The 26,035-nt window shown below is 45.1% G+C and overlaps 1 protein-coding gene and 1 long non-coding RNA gene across 4 annotated transcripts in view; one reads left to right on the top strand and one right to left on the bottom strand.

Annotated features, from left to right (window-relative positions):
* The window catches only part of LOC143927696 (uncharacterized), a 114,428-nt gene extending 107,724 nt beyond the window's left edge, over window positions 1–6,704 (bottom strand). Inside the window, exon 1 of one of the 3 annotated variants that reach the window (XR_013262303.1) lies at window positions 6,266–6,704. This is a non-coding gene — a long non-coding RNA (uncharacterized LOC143927696). The remainder of the gene's footprint in view (window positions 1–6,265) is intronic. The other 2 variants (XR_013262304.1, XR_013262305.1) reach the window with 2 other exon arrangements.
* ADAMTS9 (ADAM metallopeptidase with thrombospondin type 1 motif 9) overlaps window positions 1–26,035 on the top strand; it is a 357,655-nt gene that overhangs the window by 2,119 nt on the left and 329,501 nt on the right. The window contains exon 2 of the mRNA XM_077451954.1: window positions 42–409. Within this exon, the coding sequence (XP_077308080.1) occupies window positions 42–409 (368 nt within the window). The remainder of the gene's footprint in view (window positions 1–41; window positions 410–26,035) is intronic.

Raw genomic sequence — 26,035 nt, 5'->3', positions numbered from 1 at the left:
TACAATAACTTTGCCCGTCTCTATGTGTGTTACTGTTGCAGCTAAGCTCTTGGAGAGGCTGGGTGAATACGAAGTAGTAACCCCCACAAGAGTGAATGAATTTGGCGAAGTCCTCCCTCACTCAATGCACTTCAAAAGGAAAAAACGCAGCCTCGTCCCCAAGGACGACCCCTGGGCGAACGCCACCACTCATTACAGACTGTCAGCTTTTGGGCAGAAGTTCTTCTTCAACTTGAGTGTCAATTCTGGATTTATAGCACCCGTTTTAACCGTCAGCCTGTATGGAAGACCCCAGGGTAACGAGACCGATGGCTATCATCAGGACACCGACTTTGGGCATTGCTTCTACAATGGACATGTCAACAGCAAGACGGAACACATTGCAGTCATTAGCCTCTGCTCAGGAATGGTGAGTGCTGAGGATTTCCATGGCTGTCATTATAGTAATAATCGCTGGTGCCGTAGGTAGCGTGATCCTTCATCAGCCCACATGGGCTGTCCAGCTGTTGCAGACCTCCTGGGAGCCTGCTGGGCTTGTAGTTCTACAGCAGCTGGAGAGTCTGAGGCTAATGAGAGATGCCTACAACTTTTAATGGTGGGTTCTACACAGCTAAAAGTTTTTAGTGCATGTATATAGTTAGAAAGCATGCCTTGCAATCCTGGCTATGCTCAACCACCGTGTTCAGTAGGGGAAAGGTGCCTTGGCGGTGTCACCGGGGGCATGCACATTCACACACTGCTGCCCAGAGACACTGGTGCCCTCAATAGAGAGCAGTGACGTCACGCTGACAGTGAGACTGGAACGGAAGCCAGGAGGCTGGACCCTGGAGGAGGGAGATTGAGATTCTGGTACATCAGATAGTAAAATAGCTTCCTGACTTCCAGTGACACACTGCTGGGGTTGGGATGTCCCCTGGCTGTCAGCAAGCACGCAGGGTTTTTCAGATTCATAGAGAGCATCCGGTACTGTGCAATAGACGTTTGCTTTGTAAACTTTCCAGGATTGCACATTGAATGTAGAACGCTTGCCAAGCAAGGAAACCCGTGTTGGGAGAAATATGGAGGCAGTCATTGCTGAAAAAGCTAGTTGCTTGGCCTATTATGGTTATACTCAGTGGCTATTATGGTTCTGCTCGGTTTAAATACCGAGTTATTGACCTGGAACAAATATATATGCAGTGTAGAATTTCATATCTATATATTCGTCCCAGGTCAGTGACTCAGGAAGTATTGAGCCCAGTGGATCCAGCATGGTAGCCAGGCAACAAGCATTTTCAGAATGAAGGGGTCAGCAATGGAAGCCTCCACGTTTCTTTGAACAGAGGCTTGCTTTGTAGGAAACTAGACATCTACTTTTGAAAATGCTGGTTGCTTGGCTGTCATGATGGATCCACAGGACTCAATACTGAGTCACTGACCTGAAACAAATAGACAGATGCGGAGTTCTACGCTGTATGCATACTTCTTCAAGGTCAGTAACTTAGCCTCTGACCTGAAAGAAACAAATACGTAGGAGTATTCACTCCGCTTGCTGCATTTTCACAAGAAGATGTCAGCAATGACAGCCTATCATACATATAGGTTTCTTTTAAGGAATACTTATGCCCCATACACACGGTCGGCCATTCCGACCACAAAATCCGTCAGATTTTTTCCTAAGGATTTTGGCCGCAACTTTTGTTGAATACACACGGTCGCACAAAGTTGTTGGAAAATCCGATCGTTCTAAACGAGGTGACATCAAACACGTACGTCGGGACTATAAACAGGCCAGTAGCCAATAGCTTTTGTCTCTTAGTTTATTCTGAGCACGCATGGCACTTTGTCCGTCAGAATTGTCTACACATGATCGGAATTTATGCGATTGGATTTTGTTGTCGGAAAATTATAGATCCTGCTTTCAAACTTTGTGTGTCTGAAAATCTGGCGGAAAAAGTCAGATGGGGTCCACACACGGTCGGATTTTCTGACATGATCCGATCGCACATTTTCCATCGTGTGTATGGGGAATTGGGGTTCATGCAATGCAAAGTTAGAGCTATGCATTTAAAAGTGCTTAAAGAGGAAGTAAACCCTGATGGGTTTACTTCCTCTTTTTTTCCCTGCAAAGGTAAAGCATAATGGACTACTATGCATCGCATAGTAGCTCATTATGTGTCACTTACCTGACACAGGAGCCAGCGAAGTCGCCGCTGATCCCTGTAGTCCGCCGCATCCATCTTGCTGGTGGCGTCTCGCAGCTCCGACCAATGACAGCGGCGAAGCCGCGATGACGTCACTCCCGCGCATGCGCACGGGAGTCGCGTCTCGCAGCTTCGCCGCTGCCATTCGGCGAAGCCGCGATGACGTCACTCCCGCGCATGCGCACGGGAGTCGACAAATTAGGCAAATCCATTCTTGGACTTGCCGCATTTAGTGCGCCTGCGCGCCGCTGTCTACGGCGCATGCGCCGTAGACAGCGGTGCCCATTTTCGGGCAAATATCTCCTAAACCATATAGGTTTAGGAGATATTGCTTGGACCTACAGGTAAGCCTTAATCTAGGCTTACCTGTAGGTCAAAGTGGTTTGAAGGGGTTTACTTCCTCTTTATAGTCTATGTAAAGCCCAAACTTTTTCATTTTGGAAAGAACAGGCAAAACCTGTCAGCTTATTTTGTTACCTGTGTCCCACTGGGAAGGTTTCCTTTCACTTCCTGTGCTGCAGTCTCAACAGGAAGTAAGGTAAGGCCTCTCCAAAGAGATGGACATCTCCTCTTAGACAGTTGTCACCAGAACAAGTGTCCCTATTGGAAAATGTCACCTCAAATTCTCTTTGATGGTGGCAACTCAAAATGTTACATTTTTCACTCACATTTAGTAGTCACCAAGACAAAAAGGAAGGGATTCTGGGTAATGGGGATATAAAGAGCAATAAAAACCTGACAGGGGCTTTAAAATGAAATTCCAGCTTACATCTAACTACCCCTAAAATTGTTCCCCCCCAACATCCATGCTAACTAACCTGTGTAGGAAAGATGTCTATACTTACCTATTTACGGGCCGCTCCGTGACGCCCCTGTGTCAGCCAGTGGTGGCTGCAGGGAAAAAGAGAGAACACTCTGACAACGGCTAGCAAGACCTGGAGCCGTAAGCTCCTCCATAGGCTTCAATGGCCCTTTTTGCTGTTGGAGCGCTCTCCCCTGCAGCTGTTACTGACTGACACAGGGGGGCTGGATCACATGATTTGACTCGAACAGCCTAAAAATGGTTAAGCATATACATCCCTCTTATACAGTTTAGTTAGCATAGGTGTTAGGAGGGGGAAGTTAGGTGTCATGCCGGACATACACGGCGCAATTTTTTTTTCCTGGTACCCGTTGTTGCAGGAAATTTGCTTGATTCTTCCATCAACACAGACATTGTTGATTAAGGATGAGCTGCGGCGTGTTCGCACAGCCCATGTGCAGAGCCCGCCAGGAAGTCGGCACTGCGCTGCGCTAATCACAGGCAGTGAGACATTTCCCGATCTCTGCAGCCGCACATTGGGACAATGTCTCACTGCCTGTGATTGGCGCTCCGCAGTGCCGACTTCCTGGCGTGCTCTGCGCGTGAGCTGTGCGAACACGCCGGAGCTCATCCTTATTGTTGATGCAGAAATCCCTCCTGCTGAGCCATTGTATTCTCCTGGCAGGGAGCGGGGGAAGCCGTCCCCGCCGGGGACAGGACAGTGATTATTGCTAGTGGCTATAACAGCCACTAGCGATTATTATTGTACAGGATTTATATAGCGCTAATAGTTTGCACAGCACTTTACATGAGGGCAGACAGTACAGTTACAATACAATGCACTACAGAAGGAATCAAAGGGCCCTGCTCATTAGAGCTTACCACAAGTAAAATCCGGCAGGCTGGTTGTACCCAAGTTGATTGATCGATTGATCAGCTTGGTACCTGCTCATACATGGTTCAATTCTCAGCTAGTTCAGCAGGTCTTGAACCGCGTATGGCCTGCCTTAGCTGGAATTCCAATTTAACCTGTGTTTCCTGGGCCGAGGACAAGACAGAAGAGGCAGGAGCCTGGGGGGGCACAAAAAGGGCAAGACCTGCAACCTATAGTGCTGGATAACTTCACAGCTTATGATGTATGTGGGGGGGAGGGGGTGCACTTTGGCCTTTTTGATATGGGTGTTCGAGGACCTTGTACCAACACTGCGCTTGCCACTCTATCCAAAGCAAAAATAAAAAAAAATAACTTTAGATACTTTTTAAGGGCTTGACTTTAATAAAATGTTGCTATGTAGCCTTTTATTCTATGGACAGTGTCATGCAGGTGTGAAGCGGGGGTGGGGGGGCGCTGTATGATTTCCACTATGGGATTATCAGACTAATGCCCTGTACACACGGTCGGAAATTCCGATGGAAAAAGTCAGATCGGATTATGTTGTCGGAAAATCTGATCGTGTGTGGGCTCTATCGGATTTTCTGTCGGATTTTCCGGCGCATAAAGTTTGAGAGCAGGATGTAAAATTTTCCCCACAACAAATTCCGATCGTGTGTAGACTATTCTGATGGACAAAGTGCCACGCATGCTTAGAATAAACGAAGAAACGAAAGCTATTGGCTATTGGCCCGTTTATAGCCCCGACGTACGTGTTTGATGTCACCTCGTTCAGAACGATCGGATTTTCCGACAACTTTGTGCGACCGTGTGTATGCAACACAAGTTTGTGCCAAAATCCGTCGAAAAAATCAGGCGGATTTTGTGGTCGAAATGTCCGACTGTCTGTACGGGGCATAAAAAATCAGCTGCGTGATTGAAAATATAACTATACTACCTCCACATTAAGTGACGCAACTTTATATACAATTCATGCCTGTACGGCGCCCTGGAATTCTTGACTTCAGAGCACCTGTCCCTGAATTCTTGCACTGATCCAATCACTTATCTAATATTATTAGTAACAATGATAAATGGGGCTCTTTAAGAAACATCAATATAATGGCTTTTCAGCATTTATACAATGGCCTGCAACAACGCAAGCAATACACAAATACCACTTCACCTAAAAATGAAAAAGGCGACTAAACCCCCATACACACTATCAGATTTTCCGCTGATTTTTGTCTTCAGATTTACCAAAACCATGTAATAAGAGGTCAAACCTTAAGCCATTGTACACACGGTCGGAGATTCAGTCGGAATGTGTCCGATGGGAGTGTTTTGTCAGATATTACGACTGTATGTGGTCTGCATCGTACTGTTTCCGTCGGACCAAATTTTCCAACTTGCCGGAAATATTTTCTGACAAAATGCTCCGATCGGACATACTCCGATCATGTGTAGAGAATTACGATCGTACAAAGTGCCACACATGCTCAGATCAAATTCCTACATAAAAGCTATTGGCTACTAGCTTGAACGTAGTCCCATCGTAACAAAATTACGTCATCACGTTCTGAAAGATCGGATTTTCCGACAACTTTGTCCGACCGTGTGTATGCAACAGTTTCGGACAAGATCCGTCGGACAAAATCCGACGGATTTGGTTGTCGGAATCTCCGACCGTGTGTACAAGGGCTAAGCCCTTGTACACACGATCAGAGATTCCGATGGAGTGTCCGATCGAAGCGTTTTGTCGGATATTCCCACTTTGTATGGTATGCATCGGACTGTTTCCGTCGGAATATCCGTCGGACCAAATTTTCCAACTTGCCGGAAATATTTTCTGACAAAATGCTCCGATCGGACATACTCCGATCATGTGTAGAGAATTCCGATCGGACAAAGTGCCACGCATGCTCAGATCAAATTCCTACATAAAAGCTATTGGCTACTAGCCTGAACATAGTCCCATCGTAACAAAATTACGTCATCGTGTTCTGAAAGATCGGATTTTCCGACAACTTTGTCCGTGTGTATGCAACAGTTTTGAACAAGATCCGTCGGACAAAATCCAACGGACAAAATCTGACGGATTTGGTTGTCGGAATCTCCGACCGTGTGTACAGGGGTAAGAGTTTCAATGTGTATGCAATCAGGTAGGCCCTTGCACTACATGGTTTTGGTAAATCTAAAGATAAAAATCAGCAGCAAATCTGATAGTGTGTATGGGGCTTAAATCAGATTTCCACATGCATCGCGCTTCTACATCTATAAGAGGTTCTGCAGCAGCTGCTGATTGTACAGAGGAGCAGATCCTAGTTGGACATCGTTGTTTTTTTTTTTGGTAACGTCATTAAAAGCATATTGGGCAATCGGTAGCTTCTCTTGCGCAGCAATGCTTACCAGGAGCTTCAGAGAACCTTCTGTATGTAATTCCTTCAATAACGATGATGCCTCCTCGGCTAAGCCAGCGCAGCGGTCTTCTGCGGGAGCGCAGTACAAGGCACAAATCAATACGTTTCCAATGTAGAGAGATCCAGCTTGGCTCATTGTGGTTCCCCAGACCGATTCTGTCTGGGGTTGTTTTCTCTCTAGTTGTTTAGCAGGCGGAGTCTGGACGATCACTGGCGTTTTTCATTTAAAGGGACCCTTAAAGTGTTTATTAATAAGACACAGGAAAAAACTAAAATGGAAATGCTTTGATATGCATAACGTACAACAGATTTGTTTGATGATTAATAATCTCTTAAAATAAGGCAACAGGATTGTCATCGATGTGAATTAAACAAATACTTTGCTGTGTTGATAGCGCCGCCTTAAAACTTACGACTGGGTCCTCCAAGTGTTTTCCGTTAGAGGAAAGTTGGCAGCCTATAGAGTGGGGTCTCTATACATTGTAATGGTTTCTATGGGGAGGGATTTGTAGACCTCTCAACATAACCGAATAACAATTTTGTCTCGGTTGTCAGCTCTGGAGCTCTGCGTTATTACAAATTACTGGACACCCAGAGTCATTTGTTGTCTGTGCCTGTCCACCTTTAACCACTTGACCTCTGAAAGGTTTTACCCCCTTCATGACCAGGCCATTTTTTTGCCATTCAGCACTGTTCTACTTTAACTGGCAATTGTGTGGTTGTGCAATTTTTTATTATAAAAACAAAAAACATTTTTGAAAAAAATCATTTTCTACTTTCTGTTATAAAACATATCCAATAAAATCAAATTTCTTTATGAATTTAGGCCAAAATGTATTTTGCTACATGTCACAAGTGCTGGCGATGATCAGGGGCTGACCCTGCCAACACTGTTTTTGGGGACACCAGTATAGTTCTGATTGTGATCAAGATAAAGATCCGTACACACACTAGTAATGGCAGTGATCAGTGCCTTGTGACTGTGATAAGGTGACGGCTAATCTGATGCTAACTGACACTGAAGTCACTAGTGCCACTAATACAGTGATCAGTGATAATACATAGCTCCCAACTGTCCCTGATTTGGAGGGACTGTCCCTCATTTGGAACGATGTCCCTCTGTCCCTCATTCCTCCTCATTTGCCCCTCATTTTGGTCTGATACACATAGTTCTATATAAAATGCACTTTTTATCTTTCAAAAAGTGTTTCCCAGTGGTAAACATTTCATCCAAATTCTAAATTTCTTCATTTGTACATTTTTAAAAGCCAATATAAAGGAATAGTAGTGGTAAAAAAAAAGTCTTTACTTATTAACCTTTTTTTTGGGGGGGGTTAATTCTCCTTTTAAGGGGGTGTGGCAGAAGGGGGCGTATTCTATTTTTAGGTCCGTCTGATTTTTTAAATGAAAAACGATCGGATTAGCCCACACACGATCGGATTGTCCGACGGACTGAATCCATCGGACCTAGTCTGCCGTAAAGTCTGGTCGTGTGTACGGCGAATAAAAAGTGTATGTGTGCTGCTTTTACTCACTGATCTGACTGCGTTTCTCTTCTTGCTTTCATTTCTGAATGATGGGGAGAAATCCAGGCAGAACCTATGTTTACAAACACACAGATCTGTGCTGTGACTGGCCACAACCAGTCAGCAGGTATGCAGCCAAAATGATTGGCTGTAATCTGCTGACAAACTTGTGCTGTGTCCAATCACAGCACAGGTCAGCAGGGGGCACACACATGCACGCCTCTAAAGCAGGACGTACACCGCGATGTACAGGTACGTCGGGATGCCTGGCTGTGCCGCCCACTGGCAGGCCGAGGTTGGCACTCCATTCATTGCAGCAGGACACCATAGATGTGTGACTTCCAAGGGTCACCCTTCTTTTCTTGAGCCTTTGTAGGAGCCAGGACGTGCTCCATCCCCTGTCAGCGCTCTAGCAGTAGCTGCGGTTGCACTGTCTACATACCTCCTACTTATCAAGCCTGAGCGGCCCACACACTTTTCTCAGGTCACAGCAGTAACTGTACTGTTAGCGGGTGTGAGGTAGGTTAAAGAGGCATTTCAGCCCCCCTAATGCTGCTACCACCATCTTTGAAAGCCTGGCACATGTTCAGATGCAGTAAAAGGATTCTGCCCAACCTTTGGGACCTGGCAGTGACCAGCAGCACATATGTCAGGTTTCCCTCACTGACAATGCACTGACACCCAGCGATCCAGGACATCTATAATTGCACATCTTCTCACGTGAAAGTGGAACCCCCCCCCCCCCCCCAATGCACAGATATGCCAAAGGTCTCTGCTGGGTACCAGAGGCTGAGAAGAGCTCTTCAGCACATCTGAACATGTGTGAAATTGAATGAAACGTCATTCATATCTAGGAGAGAAAGGAAAAAGTGCTGCTCTGTAGCACAAACAAATGTACATTGAATGGATCATTTATCGGGGTGGGGGGCTGTAGCCAGGCACAAATGATTTGTTTTTTGGGGAGGTCTGCTTTAAATATGAGCTTTGGATACAAAAAAATTCCACTGAAATATTTTCCTTGCTAGTAGCTATAAATCCACTTTTTGTGCACATAAAACCTTTGCAAACCCAGATATTACCTTGTAAAAGTAGTTGTGCTATCATTACTGTGCTGTAATTAGCCTGTGCAGAGCTGTGGGAGGGATCCAGCAGGCTCCACCCACTAGACTACCTGCAGAAAACTACAGGAGGGGGCGGAGACAAGACCAGTCATACAGGAGGGGGCGGAGACAAGACCAGTCATACAGGAGGGGGTGGAGACAGGACCAGTCACCCTGCACAAGGAGAGAGAGCAGCAGTGACTGGTCTTTATTACAGGAATCTCCTACACAGAGGCAAACTTTCTTGTTGTATACCTGCACAGATCTGGAAGAAATACACAAAGCACACCAAGATTCAAGTAAGGATTTTCACTCATCTCAGAGTTCAGCTTCAAATGTAACCTAATAGCAATTTTGTGTAAATTTCAAGCTGAGAGCTCTGCCTTTGTGTGCTAAACGGCCTAACTGGACACCCAGAGTAATTTGTTGTCAGTGTCTGTTCTCTTTATAAGTTGCCCTTTACTAGGTGGAATCTGAAAGCTGCCATGCTGACGCCTTCTTTTTAAAAAATACCAGATATCTAGATGTCATACTGATCCAATGGCTTCATTGTCTTCTGTGTCAGCCCTAGGATAAGTATGCAGCACAGAAGTTCTGATCTCTTTCTTCCGCACTTTTCTACATGCTTGCTCTTTCTGTGATTCCATACTGGGTCCATTGGATCAACATGACAGCCAGTCAACCTGCATTTTCAAAAGGAGACATCACTGGTAGGTTTGTGGTGGCACTGGGTCAGTGGAAACGATAATTCGTTTTGGTTTACATCCAGAAAGAGGTGGAGAATACTCCTTGGAGGAGGTACACCCATTATACAAGGGGAGTTTATGTAGACCTGCTTAAAGCGGAGCTCCACCCAAAAGGGGTCTGCCCCCCCCCCACTCTGCTGCCATATTTGGTACCTTTCGGGGGGGTCCAAACCAGGTACTCACTCCCACTTCCGGCTCAGTTCACCTCGGCAAAGTGAGTAAAAAGTCCCCCCCCCCCCCCCCCCCACAGCCAGTTCATTCACAGAGCGCAGTGCGACTCACGCATGCGCAGCAGGAAACCAGCTGTGAAGCCGCAGAGCTTCACTGCCGGTTTCCTTTAGCCAAGATGGTGGAGGCAGCACCAGAGAGGCAATTCAAGAATTGGCTCGGGTGAGAACACTGCTGGATGTCTGGACAGGTAAGTGATCTAATAGTCAAAGTCAGCAGCTAGAGGATTTGTATTTTTTGGGAGGGTGGAACTCCTCTTCGAGGCCCTAGGCTGCTATCTCTCTGATCACAATGGTAGGATCACTTATCAGAAGATCAGATCCCCAATGGATCCCTCTTCTTCAGGGCTTTAACAACATTATATGGCTGAATCGGGAAGTAATTGTGATGGAACCTGCTTTTTTTTTTAATGCAGCAGAAGACACAAAAAATGCCTTACAATACACTTTAATGTGTCGCAGTGAACTGCTGTGCATAGAATTAAGAGATCTGTAAATACTGCATTGCATTGGCACACCAGCACCTGTGATATGCTCTTCAAATAAAATAAAATGTAGGTTCAGTTTAAATGAAAAGCGGACTCCTTCTTCACACACCCGTTTTTAGAATAAATAAACATTAGCTTACACTTGTGCCCAATAAAAATTACTATCTGATTTTCTGCTGATTTTTGTCTTCAGATTTACCAAAACCATGTAGTGCAAGGGCCTGCCTGATTGCACACACATTGCAACTCCTAAGGTTTGACCTCATATTATATGGTTTTGGTAAATCTGAAGACAAAAATCAGCAGAAAAACGAATAATGTGTATTGGGCTTTATTCACTTGAATGGGTCACTTTTTAGCGGGTGGTAGTGCCTGCCGAACACCGGGGGGGGGGGTCATTTTGTGCTCCCCCTATGCAAATCATTGTGCCCATGGCATGTGTATACCACCTTACACTGTCTTTGCAGCTTAAACGAGAAGGGGGTGGTAAAAGCGCAACTCAACCAACTGTTGAGGAACTATAGGACCACATTGACACTTGCTAGATCAATTTTTTTTTCTGTTTTTCTGTTCATGTTTTAAAGCGGTTTTAGTCACGTTTACATGCATTTAGCAGCAATTAGCTGCGTTTCGAGTTTATAATTGGATTCTGAATGCACAGATTTATATCTTCCCTACACAACTAAGCTGGCTACATCTAAATGCAGGCAAGTGCTGAGTTTGAATGACAATATTGAAAAACAATTATCTGAATTTAACAAAGGAAAAGAAGCACAGTGCCTCTAAGTGCAGTATTGGTAAACCATTTAATGATAAGGTCTCTTTCACATGAGCGATCCATTCAGGTCCGTCTGTCAGTTTTTTAGGCGGACCTGAACAGATGCTCCATGGACCTCTATGTCGGATGTCAGTGGTGACATGTCCGCTGACATCCGACCAGCTCCAATCCGAAAAAGTGTGACGGAGGAAAAACCTACTTTTCCATCCGTCTGCGGATCGGATCTGCGGTCCGTCGTCTTCCGATCTCCCATAGGGGAGAGCGGCGCTCTGAAAGGTCCATCCCTGCACAGTGTGCAGAGACGGACCTGTCATCTTCCTGCTCAGCGGGGATCGACGGAGTGAAGCGGATGTCCACGGGGCGGATCATCATGGATCTGTCCCATGTGAAAGAGCCCTAGTCAAATGTGAAACTACTCATGCTTGCTCCTTACTTTTGGCCTGAGGAAGGAGCAAGCATGCTCCGAACATGAAGCCACCTCCTCTCACCCGGAAGTGACGTAATCTCCGCTCGCTCCTGTGTTCCCTGCTGTTCTCATAAGCTGTGAATGCTGGAATCCACCTGCACGAGCTGTCAGCTGCACTTCAGAGACACAGACGTTTAGGAGAAAACCACCCCCAGGTTTTGTTGCAGGAGTACTATCATGCTTATCATGCTTGTGTTTATGCTCCCTTTGTGAGTAGTTTCACGTTTGACTTGTCATTAAATGGTTTACCAATACTGCACTTAGAGGCGCTGTGTTTCTTTTCCTTTGTTGCATTGCACAGACTGCTTCTAGATCTTCACACTGGCTGCCCATAGTGCTGCTACATTAATTCCTCTCCCTCTTCATCTTAGAAACTGTTGCTATGCACTTTGTCCCTCCTATTGGGAGACACTGGCTGTCCTTAGTGCTGGTACATGAATTCCTCTCCCTCTTCATCTTAGAGACTGTTGCTGTGGACTTTGTCCCTCCTATTGAGAGACTCTTTTAATCACATTTATTTGATCTGTGTACACCTCCAGGGTCTCTCCTCAAATGAGTGCTGCGTTTATTTTTTGTCTGTAATTACCTGCATTTGGGCTAGGTTCACATCTGTGTGGGTGGTTCCTGCTGCAGGTCCCACCCCCGTAACAACCCACTCAAAAAAAATGCAGAAGAAGTGTGTGGGTACTAATTAATCCTAAAGGCCCATTCCTCACACTGAAAATCTCTCCCATTGGAAACCGTGTTGCACTTGCATTTCCCGTGTGGACTGCGATTCCAAAAATGGAGCAGGGACCTTTTCCCCAGGAGGCACAGCATCGCATTCAAATGAATGGGCTGCCATGCTGTACAAAACGCCCTACCTTACGTATATATGTTTAGAAATGTCCTACACTTGACCAACGCTTGACATTTCCAGTCTGAAAAAGGTCCAAGTGTATGTCCAACCAAAACTTTTTTTTTTTTTATAGTTTTGCATAAGGTAGGGCAGAGTTAGAACACCTGTCAGGTTTTTACTACTACAAAATGGCTGGTAGAATCTGATTGGCTGTAACTGCATGTGTGGCTTCTTTCCCTTGCTTTTAGTTTTTGCACATAAGTCTTGTTTATACAGTAAAGAATAACCCACGTGATTGTGGGAAAAGCATGCCAACGCTACGCAGATAGTCTGTAGACTGGAATAGAACCCACGAGGCCGTACGTCTAAACGCGGTGCCAAACAAATTTTTGTTTTCACTGCTGAATATACTGAATAAAACCCTTTGAACATTTTGGATCTTTGTGTGAGGTCTTGGTGATGTATTTTGTATCACTGAAGGATGACAATTGGGGCTGAATGATGAAATCTTGAACAAGGAAGGCTGGAGTAAAAGTGGAAAAACTTCGCAGATGTCAACTTTCCAGGAAAAAAATATGGAACTTGGCTGCTAAGGACAACAGTTCCTTTTTTTTGCTCCATATTTTGCAGATCAACCCTATCGTATGATATTATTGAAGAGAAATATGTCAGAAACAAAATCTAATTTGACGCTCTGTAATAAGCAATAATGATGTACAATATGTAGTAACCCATTGGCTCCATTATATTTCACTTTATTTTACTTATCTTTGATGCTTGGCTGCTATAGGAGATAGCATTTGTTGTGCTGGATCCTAGTTTTGAAACCTACTTGGGACATTGGAGTTTGTGTGGTTTTCCATCTATGATCTAAAAACATATTAATGGACCTATTGTCTTCCTCTAAAAAAAAAAACGTTGCCTACTGTGCGTACTTTAATGGCTGATCTAACAGTTGATTCACTAAGGATTAATGGCAACAAAAGAGGCAAGAGGTTTTAAAGCCCAACTATACCTCTCCTTACATAATAGTGAACAATTAGGGTAGATCAAAGACTAAATTGTTAATAGTCCAACTCAGCCATTCTCAAACAGGTGTCCATTGAATCCTGGGGTTCCTCCAAGGGTTGCTAGGTGTTCATTGAGCTGTGGATGATTGTCCTCCCATCAGATGGTGTCTTCATTCTTTCAAGGGTCAACACCACTTGGCAAAGCAGCATGACGACAGTGATCTCCTTAGTTGACTGTGAGGGTGGCATTCTAACCACCACTGTAAGGGGCATCTTTCCAATGACCCCCCCAATGGACTAATCTTGGCAGTGGGACCTGAAGATTATTAAAGGAGTTGAGAAAGGCTGGGTTAATTTTTTTTTTTTTCCCAGCAGGAAAGCATTATGCGATGCAGGAGATACTTTCATGTGAAAACAGTGGTCTCTGGAAATGGATCCAACATTACATCCTTCATTCCTTGTAATGTTTGCTCTCCCCAGCAAGCATTTATAAATACAGTGGTGTAACACTGACACAATTAGAATATAAGCCCTCAATAAACTCTGTAGCTATGGCTACTGTGGAATAATTAATTCATAAAATGCAGCGTTTCTTTTACAAATATATTCCTAGATAGTAAATACACTCATTGAGTGTTGCAACGCTATTCCAGCCAATACTGGTGGTTTTTCCAACGGAATTCCACTCAAGCTTGCGTTGCCTAAACATGGTCACACCAAATTCCGACCATCAAGAACGTGGTGATGTACAAAACTACCTCGAGCCGCGAAAATGAAATTCAATGCTTCCAAGCATGCGTTGAATTGTTTCCGAGCACGCGTAGGAATTGTGCGCGTCGGAATTGCCACAGACGATCGGAATTTCCAATAGAAACCTTTTCCTTCTGAAAATTGTCAGCGTACCTGTACGTCCCTTTAAATCTGCCACTTTGCCATCGTGTGCGCGCTACCAGCGGTGCGTGCCGGCCGGGACCTCTGTGAGTCGGATCGTCTCACGGAGAGGAAGAACGGGGAGATACTAATGTAAACAAGCATATCCCCGTTCTGCCTAGTGGCAGTGTCACTGATCACTGTTCCCTGTCATCGGGAGTAGAGATCAGTGACATGTCATACACAGCCACGCCCCCCCCACAATTAGAAACATGCCCCAGGACACACTTAACCCCTACACTGCCACCTATTAAATTAACCCCTTCACTGCCAGTGTTATTTACACAGGAATCAGTGCATTTGTAAAAGTGACAGTGGTCCCAAAAATGTCCGATGTGTCCGCCATAATGTCGCAGTCATGAGAAAAAATCGTTGATCGCCGCCATTAATAGTTAAAAAAAAAAATATTAATAAAAATGCCATAAAACTATCCCCTATTTTGTTGGACAGGCTATAACGTTTGCGCAAACCAATCAATAAACGCTATTTGCGTTTTTTTTTTAAAACAAAAAATATGTAGAAGAATACGTATTGGCCTAAACTGTGGAAAAAAAATGTTTTTTTTATATATTTTTGGGGGATATTTATTACAGCAAAATGTAAAAAAATAATGCGTTTTTTTTTTCAAAATTGTCGCAGATTTTTGTTTATAGCGCAAAAAAATAAAAACCGCAGAGGTGATCAAATACCACCAAAAGAAAGCTCTATTTGTGGGGAAAAAAGGACGGCAATTTTGTTTGGGAGCCACGTCGCACGACCGCGCAGTTTTCAGTTAAAGTGACGCAGTGCCGAATCACAAAAAGTGGTCTGGTCTTTGGCCAGCCAAATGGTCCGGGGCCTAAGTGGTTAAGTCTCCATCACTAGCTGGCACAACGGGGAAATTTACCTTCTCACTTGCATTAAATTGCCCCGCCAACATGCCTCTTCTCTGGTTATAAATTGATGAGCTCTTGCCATTTTCTCTATTAAGGGGCTTCACTTTAGATTAAAGCTAGGCATTTCATTTTTCTTCCTGCAGCTTCAGCAATCTCTGAGTTCTCTTGTATGGTGTTCTGGCTCCGTTTTGTTTAGGAAAGTGTGGAGGATGGAGTAGGCTGTCATACAGCCAATGAAAATAGCACATGGATGTGTCATAAAAAGCCATCAAGATTTCTCATTTTTGATGATTTATTTATACATTCCCCACTCACGCTTGTATTGTGTTGATTGTAAGCCTTGGAAACTGACCTTTCAGCCAAAATTAGGGTCCACATCCACATTAAACAGAAAGGGCAGTGTTTAGAAAAGATAAAGGTTTGGACAGTTCTTAGGAATGAAAATGCTGTTTAAAACATTTTATCTCCAATTCCCTGGCAGTGCAATTTATCTTTTCAGAGAGAGATAGAGGTGAGAGGAATGGAAGTTGATGCATAACTAAGAAAAAACACCCAGCGAAGGCTAAGGCCGGCCTAACACCGTTTGAATATCGGCCGGTTAAGCAGGAACCAGCTGAGATTTGAACCATTGGGTAGGCTGAATTTACCAAGCTGATCGATCGATCAACTTGGGTACAACCAGGGTTGCCACCTGTCCGGGATTCACCCGGACAGTTTGGGTTTGGAATCATGCATCTGGGTTTTAGACTGCCTGAAACCCGGACACATTATTCAGAGTGGACTAAGGCTTCCCAGCAGGGTTGCTTGCTGCAGTTGTGTAAGCTGAGCGTCTGTTACACTCTCTTTCACGCTGCCCAAAGCCAGCACTAACAATCCCCCCATATACAGATGGGAGAGGAGAGAGGGCTTGATATGCTCCTCGTCCTCCCCCCTACCCATCTGAGTCTGCCCACACTCGAATCCCCAGCAATATGCCTCAGAAAAGGAAAGGGGGGCCAGAAATTTGAAGTCCAGCAGCCTCAGATACATCTGGATGAGAGGTGCTGACTGCCAAGGGGTGAGTGAGCTCACCATCCATCCCTGTCTGTGACTGAAGTCTCCCCCCTTCTCTCTCCTGCCTCTGAGTGAGTACACTAAGGTAAATCAGAATTCTCAGATCACCCCTTACTTCAGAGTTCCCCTTTAAACCAGAGGCCACAGTGTTCCCCCTTACATCAGAGTCTTCTTCGTACATCAGAGTTCTCAGTGTTCCCCCTTAGATCAGGGTTCCCAGAGCATCCCTTATGTTACAGTCCCCAGAGATCTCCCTTACAGAGTCTGCAGAGTCCCCCCCTTACAGTGAAAGGGAATTCTGCGAGTTCAGATGTAAAAGAGGAGCTCTGTAGATTCAGATATAAAACGGGATCTCTGTGGACTCTGATGTAAAGGGGAACTCTTGTTATTAACTTTATATGATTAGGAATGTTATTTAATAGCAAAATATATGTATAATTTATACTGTAAAAAAAAATTGCTGTGCGCTGCTAAAGTGTGCGGGTTTGACTTGAAGAAAAGGTGGCAACCCTAGGTGCAACCAGCCTGCCAGAATCTCTCGTGATTATTGCTAGTGGCTTCTATAGCTGCTATGGATAATCACTATCTTCTCCCAGCGAGGACACCTTCCCCTGCCCGCACCCGCTGGGAGCAGACAATTGCTCAACAGGAGGGATTCCCCTGTCAGCGCTATCCGTGTTGATTGGGAAATCGTGTGAATTGCTTTCCTGCAACCCGTGGTTGCAGAAAAGAAATGCACACCATCTATGGCAAGCCTAACAGTAGCCATACGCATCTCAAATTTTGGCTGATTGCTGTTGGCAACACCAAGCACACGGGAGCGTGGGGGACTACCGCTAAATAATATATATATCTGCAGTAATCCAGCATGAGAAAAAAAACCCTACTTGTCCACTGTGCCTTGTTATAAAGACCAGTCACTGCTGCTGCCTCCTTGTGCAAGGTGACTGGTCTTATATAGTACCCTCCCCCTCTGCTTCCTGTAGTTTCCTCCAAACAGCCTTTAGTAGGTGGAGCCTCTGGGCCACGCCCACACCTCTGGTCTCTGCTCAGACTATGTACAGCACGTTGATGATGTCACTGCTACTTTTGCAAGGTAATATATGTATTTACAAAGGCATTTCCTGCACACAAAATCAATTTATATCCTTTGTGGCTATTGAGGAATAAATTTAAATTACATTTATTTTGCTCGGAGTTCAACTTTAAAGACGTTCTGCATTGTTTTTTTTGATTGCTTATCTCATATTGATGCATCATTTCTTCATTGTCATTCTGCAGCTCTGACACCTCTGACACATCCATCGCTTCTTCCCATGCAAATTGAAATGTCACAACGTTGCATAACACAGTTATGAGGAGGCTGATGTAAAAGGTCAGCTCCCTGTTGTGCTGTGTTAAGCAGCTGCCGGTGCGGCCACAGCTGTAGCACAAGGCCAACGCTAGAATTTATCTCTGGCCAATGAGAATGCGAAACCTAAGACCATGAGTTCAGAATGCAGCATTGCTTCTGTACAAGCAATACATACAATACAGACTATGGGGTTGTGCTATTAAACTAGGTTGCCCATAAGAGATGCCCAGACTTCTAATGCCATGCTGCTCTGTGATAATTTTATAAGTAGGGTAGTTATAAGTAGAATGGGTTGGTTTAAACATCAGTCACCCAGAGCCGATTTCAATTTGGATTTTAATTTGCTGGTAAATGATGAGAACTCTGATGAAGCATATGTCACAGTAAGCAGAGATTGCAATCAATTTGCTGTCTCTGGTTACACTGACATATGCTGCATAATTGTTTTTGTAATTTACCAGCAAACTAATTTTTTTTTTTTAGTTTAGAAAGTCTACCCAAGCCTTGTTAATGTTCACTGAGCCCTGGTGAAGGGGGAGTGTTGGTGGCCCCCAAAATGCTTTGTATATTTTATGTGACCAAAGCAATTTCGACTGCTTCACCATTTGGCCTAGTGTTCCTGTTTTATCCTTTGTGCTCCTATGTCTGGGTATGGCTCCCAGCTGTCTTTTTTTGTTTGTTTTTTTAGGTGAGAAATATTAATCTGTAGTAACTTTAGGCCCCTTTCACACTGGGGCGGTGCGGGTGCCAGTGGTAAAACAGCGATATTTTTAGCGCCGCTTTACCGTCGTTTTAGCAGCGGTATTCGGCCGCTAACAAGGTGGATTTACCCCCCCTAGTGGCCGAGAAATGGTTAAAACCACTGCAAAGTGCTGCTGCAGCAGCGCTTTGCCGGCGTTATAGCCGCGCTGCCCCATTCATTTCAATGGGCAGGAGTGGTGCTCCAAAGATGCTGCTAGCGGGACTGTTTTTACCGTCCTGCCAGCGCACCACTCCAGTGTGAAAGTCCTCGGGGGTTTCACATTGAAGACACAGGAGCGGCTCTTCCAGGGCGCTTTGCAGGCGCTATTTTTAGCGCTGTAGCGCCTGCAGTGTGAAAAGGGTCTTATGTTTGCTTATCCAAGGTATTCCATTCAGAGCAAAGTGACAGTGTCCACTGATGGCTAACCCTCCCCAGCAAAGTATATACTCACCCGTCCCCTCCTCTTCACTGCTGCAGGAATCTACTATGAGTAAGTTCCAGTCTTGGATAATGTCGGAGCATACCCAGGTAGAGGATGGCATTGCCAAGCCCCACATAATAGTGTTGGGGCATGGAGACGGACCGCACAGGCACCAGTACTGTCATATGGGGGGGCTCTATATGTTACCCAGTACCCAGAAGCCTGCCAAAAACGAGGGTTCCAATGGAGCGGAGAGTCAGTGGAGGAGCAAAATCTGTTGCAGCTGTGCATGGTAGCCATTAGAGGTGCTCCGAATGGAAATTTTGATGCCGAAACCGAAAGTTCAAGATACACAGAATATTATTATTATTATTATTGGCGGAAATCGAAACTGAAAATGATGGGTTTAAAACTATATATATATATATATATATATATATATATATATATATATATATATATATATATATATATATACATACACAGATATACCGTGGCAGGGCGGCCACTCTGCCCAGACACTTTCAGGTCTGTGCGCCGCCGGCCACCGGAACCCGCTGATCATTCAGGAGACAGGCAGGATGGCAGTTTGCCTATGTAAACAAGGCCGTTCTGTAAACAGACCCCTGTTCTGTGAAAAGCTGCATCTTTTTCACTGTCTGCAAAATGCCAAAACAGCCCGCTTCCTGTTTCTTGTCTGGTAAAAAGCCTAGGCTTATGACATCATGCACAGCTCTCTTTCTCACTCTTGTGAGAGTTTGCCAGGAAGGGAGGGGGGATAAGTCATAAGAGGGCCAATGAGAGCTGGAGACTTGCCTCTGTGTGTGTGTGTGTGTGCCTATATTTAGTCAATATATAGATTTATATATAATATATAACACATGAGTCATAAGAGGGCCAATGAGAGCTGGAGGTGTGCCTCTGTGTGTCCGTGTAAATCCAGGAAGTAAACAGGCAGCAGCTTCAGCTGCCTACAGTTAAAATGGATGCAGACAGACTCAGTGGAGGGAGATTTCTGAAGCATATTTGGCAAATACAGAATCACAGTATATATAAAATATGTAAAGTGGTTGGAGGGAAGCTTCAGAATGACAAAGATGTTTTTGTTACAATGTATGTGAGCAGACTGCAGTTCCTCTTTAAGGAAACCCTGGTCAATTTCAACAGAAAATCCCATCTATTAGATGGCTTAATGGTGTCCCTGTTTTTGAATATTTTTTTGTAAAATAACAATTAGTCTTCAATCTATAAAATCTTTTGTCTGTAAAATTGATTAAATGTATTCTGTCCATCAAATTCATTAAAGCAGAACTGCACCCAAAAGGGGAAGTTCTGTACTTCCTCCTCCTCCCCCTTCTTCTGACATCATTTTTTTGGGGAGGAGCATGTACTTGGTTTTCACTTGGTTTTGATAACAATAATGCTGTCTGATCACTGGGGGGAGATGAGATTGAGGAAATTCTTCCTCCTGCCTGCAGCAGACTGATAACATCATCCCAGCCTGGGCAAAGTCACATCTCTGGAGCGCAAGAAAATCTTTTTAATGATAAAAGGTTCCTGTCTGCAATCCCTACATCACTGCAAAATTCAGCCGTGACAAATGGGCTGATGGGAGGAACCACAATGTGTGATGCGGCATTAATACTTCTGGAAGTAACAAATGTTGAATATTTTTCTGGAGATCACAGCTCTGGAAGATGGACAAAATAGAACTTGCCACAGAGGTAAGTATTTAGTCTTCTATTGCAAATGTTTAGATTGTTTGGAAGAAGCGACAGTCACTTTAGCTAAACTCCAGTCTAGACAAATTGCTAAATACACAAATAACATACATATACGGTATGGGAGCTGTTTTACTTGCCAAAGGATTTGTATTTCTGTCTATCCAGTCCTGAGATTTACACAGCTCTGCCCCACAGAGCAGTCATGTCTAGCAAGGAAAGGGATCTGTTCTTTCACTGCTGTAGTTTCACTTACAGGTCTTCTCCCCACCCTGTGACTAGAATGTGTAACTAGAAGCAGCACACTTATGAGCCCCTCTCTCTGTCACTCTGCTCTTTCCTCCTATAGAGCCTCCCTCTTGCATCAGAGTCCCCAGAGAGCCCCCCACTTATGTCAGGGTCACCAGAGAGCCTCCCCTCTCCTTGGGGTCCCCTGCAGAGACTCAGGGCTATGGGCCCCAAATTCGGGGCTATAGCCCCAAAAGCCACCCCCTAGCGACACCATTGGTGGTGGGGCATTGTGGAGATTATACTCATGTGCAGATACTTTTCCCTATGAATTCCGCCAGTCTATACTGTATTTTAGGGCATGGCATTTTTAATATACAAATAGGAAAGTTCACATAAACATCAGTTGCCCATGCAGGGGTACGTCTAGATCAACATGGAGAGTCAGCTAAAAATGTGGAGCCACCTGGCTGCCTTGTCAGCAGCAGCACTGCTCTTCTTACCAGTCCCTCTGACTGTGTTGCCCAGCTCTACTGTTTCACTTGGCTCAATTAGCCTTAAAGCGGAGTTCCACCTGCAAAAAATAAATAAAAATTAAGTAGTATTTGTAGCTGCTGACTTTTAAAATAAGGACACTTACCTGTCCAGGGCGCCCCGTGATGTCCTCACCCAAAACAGTCCCGTCTCTCGGCTCCAGGTGGAGGTGCCGGCATCTTCATTAAGGGAATCAGGAAGCCTGTTTCCTACTGCACATGCGCGAGTCATTCTGAATGGTCCCTGCTGTCTTCTGGGACCTCTGTGTCTCCCAGAAGACAGTGGGGGGGGGGGGGGTGCCGTACATGGCGTAGTTCACTGCTCATTCTGTGGCTTTTTTTTGCCGGAAGTGGGAGAAAATACCTGGATTAGGCAGGTATCAGCCCCCCCCCCCCCTCGAAAGCTGCCAAATGTGACAGAAGGAGGATACCGGAACATCGGAAGTTACATTTCTGGGTGGAACTCCGCCTTAAATCACAGCGCCCTGCTGCAAAGCCCACTCCTAGTCTCTAGATAGGGGTTCTGACACCAATAGGAGCCCCCCTGACTCCTGGAACAAGACTTTCTGTCTCTTGGCTGCTGGCTAGGGCACCTTTTGAACTGTGGTTGAGACCTCCTGGCTTGGGCTTCTGACCCCTTGTTAGGGCCTCCTGTCTCTTGACTCCCGGCTGGGGCTCCTCTGACCTTGGTCAGGACCTCCTGTCTCTTGACTCCTGGTTTGGGTTCCTCTGACCCTGGTCAGGACCTCCTGTCTCTTGGCTCCTGGCTGGGGCTCCCCTGACCCTGGTCAGGACCTCCTGTCTCTTGGCTCCTGGCTGGGGCTCCCCTGACCCTGGTCAGGACATCCTGTCTCTTGACTCCTGGTTTGGGCTCCTCTGACCCTGGTCAGGACCTCCTGTCTCTTGGCTCCTGCCTGGGGCTCCCCTGACCCTGGTCAGGACATCCTGTCTCTTGACTCCTGGCTGGGGCTCCTCTGACCCTGGTCAGGACCTCCTGTCTCTTGACTCCTGGCTGGGGCTCCTCTGACCCTGGTCAGGACCTCCTGTCTCTTGACTCCTGGCTGGGGCTCCTCTGACCCTGGTCAGGACCTCCTGTCTCTTGACTCCTGGCTGGGGCTCCTCTGACCCTGGTCAGGACCTCCTGTCTCTTGACTCCTGGTTTGGGCTCCTCTGACCCTGATCAGGACCTCCTGTCTCTTGACTCCTGGCTGGGGCTCCTCTGACCCTGGTCAGGACCTCCTGTCTCTTGACTCCTGGCTGGGGCTCCTCTGACCCTGGTCAGGACCTCCTGTCTCTTGACTCCTGGCTGGGGCTCCTCTGACCCTGGTCAGGACCTCCTGTCTCTTGACTCCTGGTTTGGGCTCCTTTGACCCTGGTCAGGACCTCCTATCTCTTGACTCCTGGTTTGGGGTCCTCTGATCCCTGGTTGAGACCTCCTTGTTGGGGCTCCTCTGACCCCTGAGTGAGACCTCCTGTCCCCAATTAGGGAGCTGTCTCCAAACTGAAAGCCCTGAGCTATCCTCAGGTTTGAGTATATAATAACCCTGCATACCCCTGTGTCCTCACACATGCTGCATGTAAAATCTGGACACAGGATTAAAGTTTCCTTACCCAAGACACTTTGAAAAGTTCCAGTCCCGAATCCAGGACTACATAATCCGGAGAAAATCAGAAACACAGCCTTCTCCACTCAGAAACGATAGTCTGGAACTTCACATTAAGCCTTAATAATAGTAATCCTGTCATATTCTCCTACATTTCCACAGTAGCAAGGCCTCACACTGTCATAGTGGCCAATGCCTGGATTTGTGATTGGTCGATAGCTGACATCATTAAAATTCTCATGCTGCCCCATTGCCTGAATCGGCTGCACCCCAAAATTTTCAAGGCTGAACACGTGTTTCCTCATTTAGCAACCAATTCACAGTGGGAAACAAGGGCGGTTCCCCCATACCGTTTTAATTTCTTTATTTTTTCCATTGGTGGATCAGGTTGGCATGCAGTGCCCATGCCTGCTGTCAGGTATATAGATTATTTTGCCAAATTCAGGCCAAGTACAAATTCACTTTAAAATGCTCCTCTTTCTAAGCTCAGAAAATCGGGTAGTATGAACAAGCTGTTGATTGCTGTTAAATGTCCACTGCTACAATTGTTCTTTTTCAATGCCAAGCCCATGAATGGGTCATGCTTCACTTATTCTTAGTGTGGTGAAAGAGCCAATACTACATCTAGTTCAAAGGAGGTAAATGTCATTGTTTCAGACACAGAAAGCCCTGGGTCATCTCTTTATTTGAACATGATGAATGTCTCCCAAACAATATTTTGTCTTCAGGTCACCCTGTCCAGATTTTAGGGTAACTCGGGCCAAGTGGCTAAATGAAACAGTTGGATTGCATTAAAAAGGACTGCTTTAATTGCCAAAAGATTTTGCAAAGTATTCACAGACATTGGAAGATCAATGCTCGTTCCAACTGATTATGGTTTTAATTTGGGAACACATGTATAATTTCTGGGTTACTTCTAAAATGTCCCAACACCTTTACATTTTGTTGGCCAGAATGTTTTTCCTTGGAGAAAAGGCTGCTTGATGTCCACAAAGGGATAAATATGCTTGCTTTACCACTATGGACATGCATGTTTATGGCATTGTTGTTTGCAGTACCAACTGCTGTCTTATGTCTTTGGATGACTTAATGCACATACTCTTTTGATCCATTCACGCTTGCTGTACTGTTTAGCTGTATAATAAAATCTAAATGAATGCATCTGCCAATCTGAACTAGTCAACTGCAATATATAAACATTTGTTCATGGGTTTAGGTAAGCTTTAGGATAGAAAATGCTTGTGTAATTAAAGTGGCTATAAAGGCATTTTTTTTTTACCTTTTTAAAGGGGAGGTCCACCCTAAAAAAAAAATGCATAAAAAGGCTGCAAAAAAAAAAAAAATCACTTACCAGAAATGGCTGTTGCTAGGGAGATCGTCTTAATCTGCCTCTTCCTATTCCACGGTGATCTTCTGTCTTCTCCTCCTCACGTTGTCTTCTGGGGAATATGGTGCAGTGTGTTGTGGGAATTGTGTGTCCCACAACACAGCGTTCCCCATTCACAAAGCGCTGCGCGACTCACGCATGCGCAGTAGGAAATGGGTAGTGAAGGCTCCACTGCCTGTTTCACTTACTTTGAATGGCAGCGCCTGGACCCAAGAGCCGAGGGACGGGTCAACCTCAGGCGGCCGACATCGCGGGCACCCTAGAAAGGTAAGTGCTTATTAAAAGTCAGCAGCTACAGTTTTTGTAGCTGCTAACTTTTACAATTTTTTTTTTTTTCGCTGGTCCACCTTTAACACATTATATGTATTAAGGTAAAAAACCTTCTGAGCCCCACCTCGATCCAGTAATGTGCAGGAGAGCAACAGCTCTCCAGGGTCTCGCTCCTTATTGGCTCACACAGCAGTGGGTGCCTTTGGCTGCTGCTATCAATCACCGCCAGTGAGCCAATGAGAATAGAGCGGGAATGGGGCAAAGCCACACCCTGTTTGTGAGTGGACAATGGTCATTCACAGGAGCGCAGCTCAGGAGCAAGCCTGCTCAAGTACCCCTATAGCAAGAGGCTTGCTATAGGGGGCACTCAGCAGGGGGGATGAGCCAGGACAGATGGGGAGGAGAATCCAAAAAGAAGCACGAAGCAGGTAAGTATAACATGTTTTTGTTTTTTTATAAAAAAATAATTGAACCTTTAGAATTACTTGAAAGTGTATGTTCAAGCTGACCATGCTAGGCATGGAAGAACAGCCATCCCAGTGTGGTCAGTTTTCTTCTTTGCATTCTACTTGGGAGCACAACTTGCCTGTACTCCAGTGATTAGACTTCTGCTGACATACTCCCCCCTGCACAGTTTTTTACTGGGAAGAACAGTGTTCTACTGTTTCTCTGCCTCCTGCTGACGTGCCCGCTTGCAGTTTCTGCCTGAGGCTTTCTAACGCCCTTATGCAACTGTGAACAGAGGTCATTTGATCACTTATAAGAAAGGAAAAAAAAATGTATGTATATTATAAACAGTGTATATACATAGTGCCTTGAAAAAGTATTCATACCCACTGAAATTTTTCACATTGTGTCATGTTTCAACCAAAAACGTAAATGTATTTTATTGGGATTTTATGTGCTAGACCAACACAAAGTGGCACATAATTATAATTGTGAAGTGGAAGGAAAATGATAAATGACGTTCAAAATTTTTTACAAATAAATATGTGAAAAGTGTGGGGTGAATTTGTAATCAGCCCCCTGAGTCAATGCTTTGTAGAACCTTCTTTCACTGCAATTACAGCTGCAAGTCTTTTTGGGGATGTCTCCACCAGCTTTCCACATCTAGAGAGTGACATTTTTGCCCTTTCTTCTTTACAAAATATCTCAAGCTCTGTCAGATTGGATGGAGAGCATCTGTGAACAGCAATTTTCAAGTCTTGTCACAGATTCTCAATTGGATTTAGGTCTGGACTTTGACTGGGCCATTCTAACACATGTATATGCTTTGATCTAAACCAGGGGTCTCAAACTGGCGGCCCTCCAGCTGTTGCAAAACTACAAGTCCCATGAGGCATTGCAAGGCTTACAGTTACAAGCATGACTCCCACAGGCAGAGGCATGCTTGTAGTTCTGCAACAGCTTTAAGGCCACCAGTTTGAGACCCCTGATCTAAACCATTCCATTGTAGCTCTGG

Source organism: Lithobates pipiens, unplaced genomic scaffold (assembly GCF_037356315.1).
Source record: "Lithobates pipiens isolate NorthernLeopardFrog02 unplaced genomic scaffold, aLitPip1_a1.2 Scaffold_23, whole genome shotgun sequence".
Classification (NCBI taxonomy): Eukaryota; Metazoa; Chordata; class Amphibia; order Anura; family Ranidae; genus Lithobates; species Lithobates pipiens.
The sequence above is the reverse complement of the archived record's forward strand: the minus strand, read 5'-3'. Positions and strand labels throughout refer to the sequence as shown.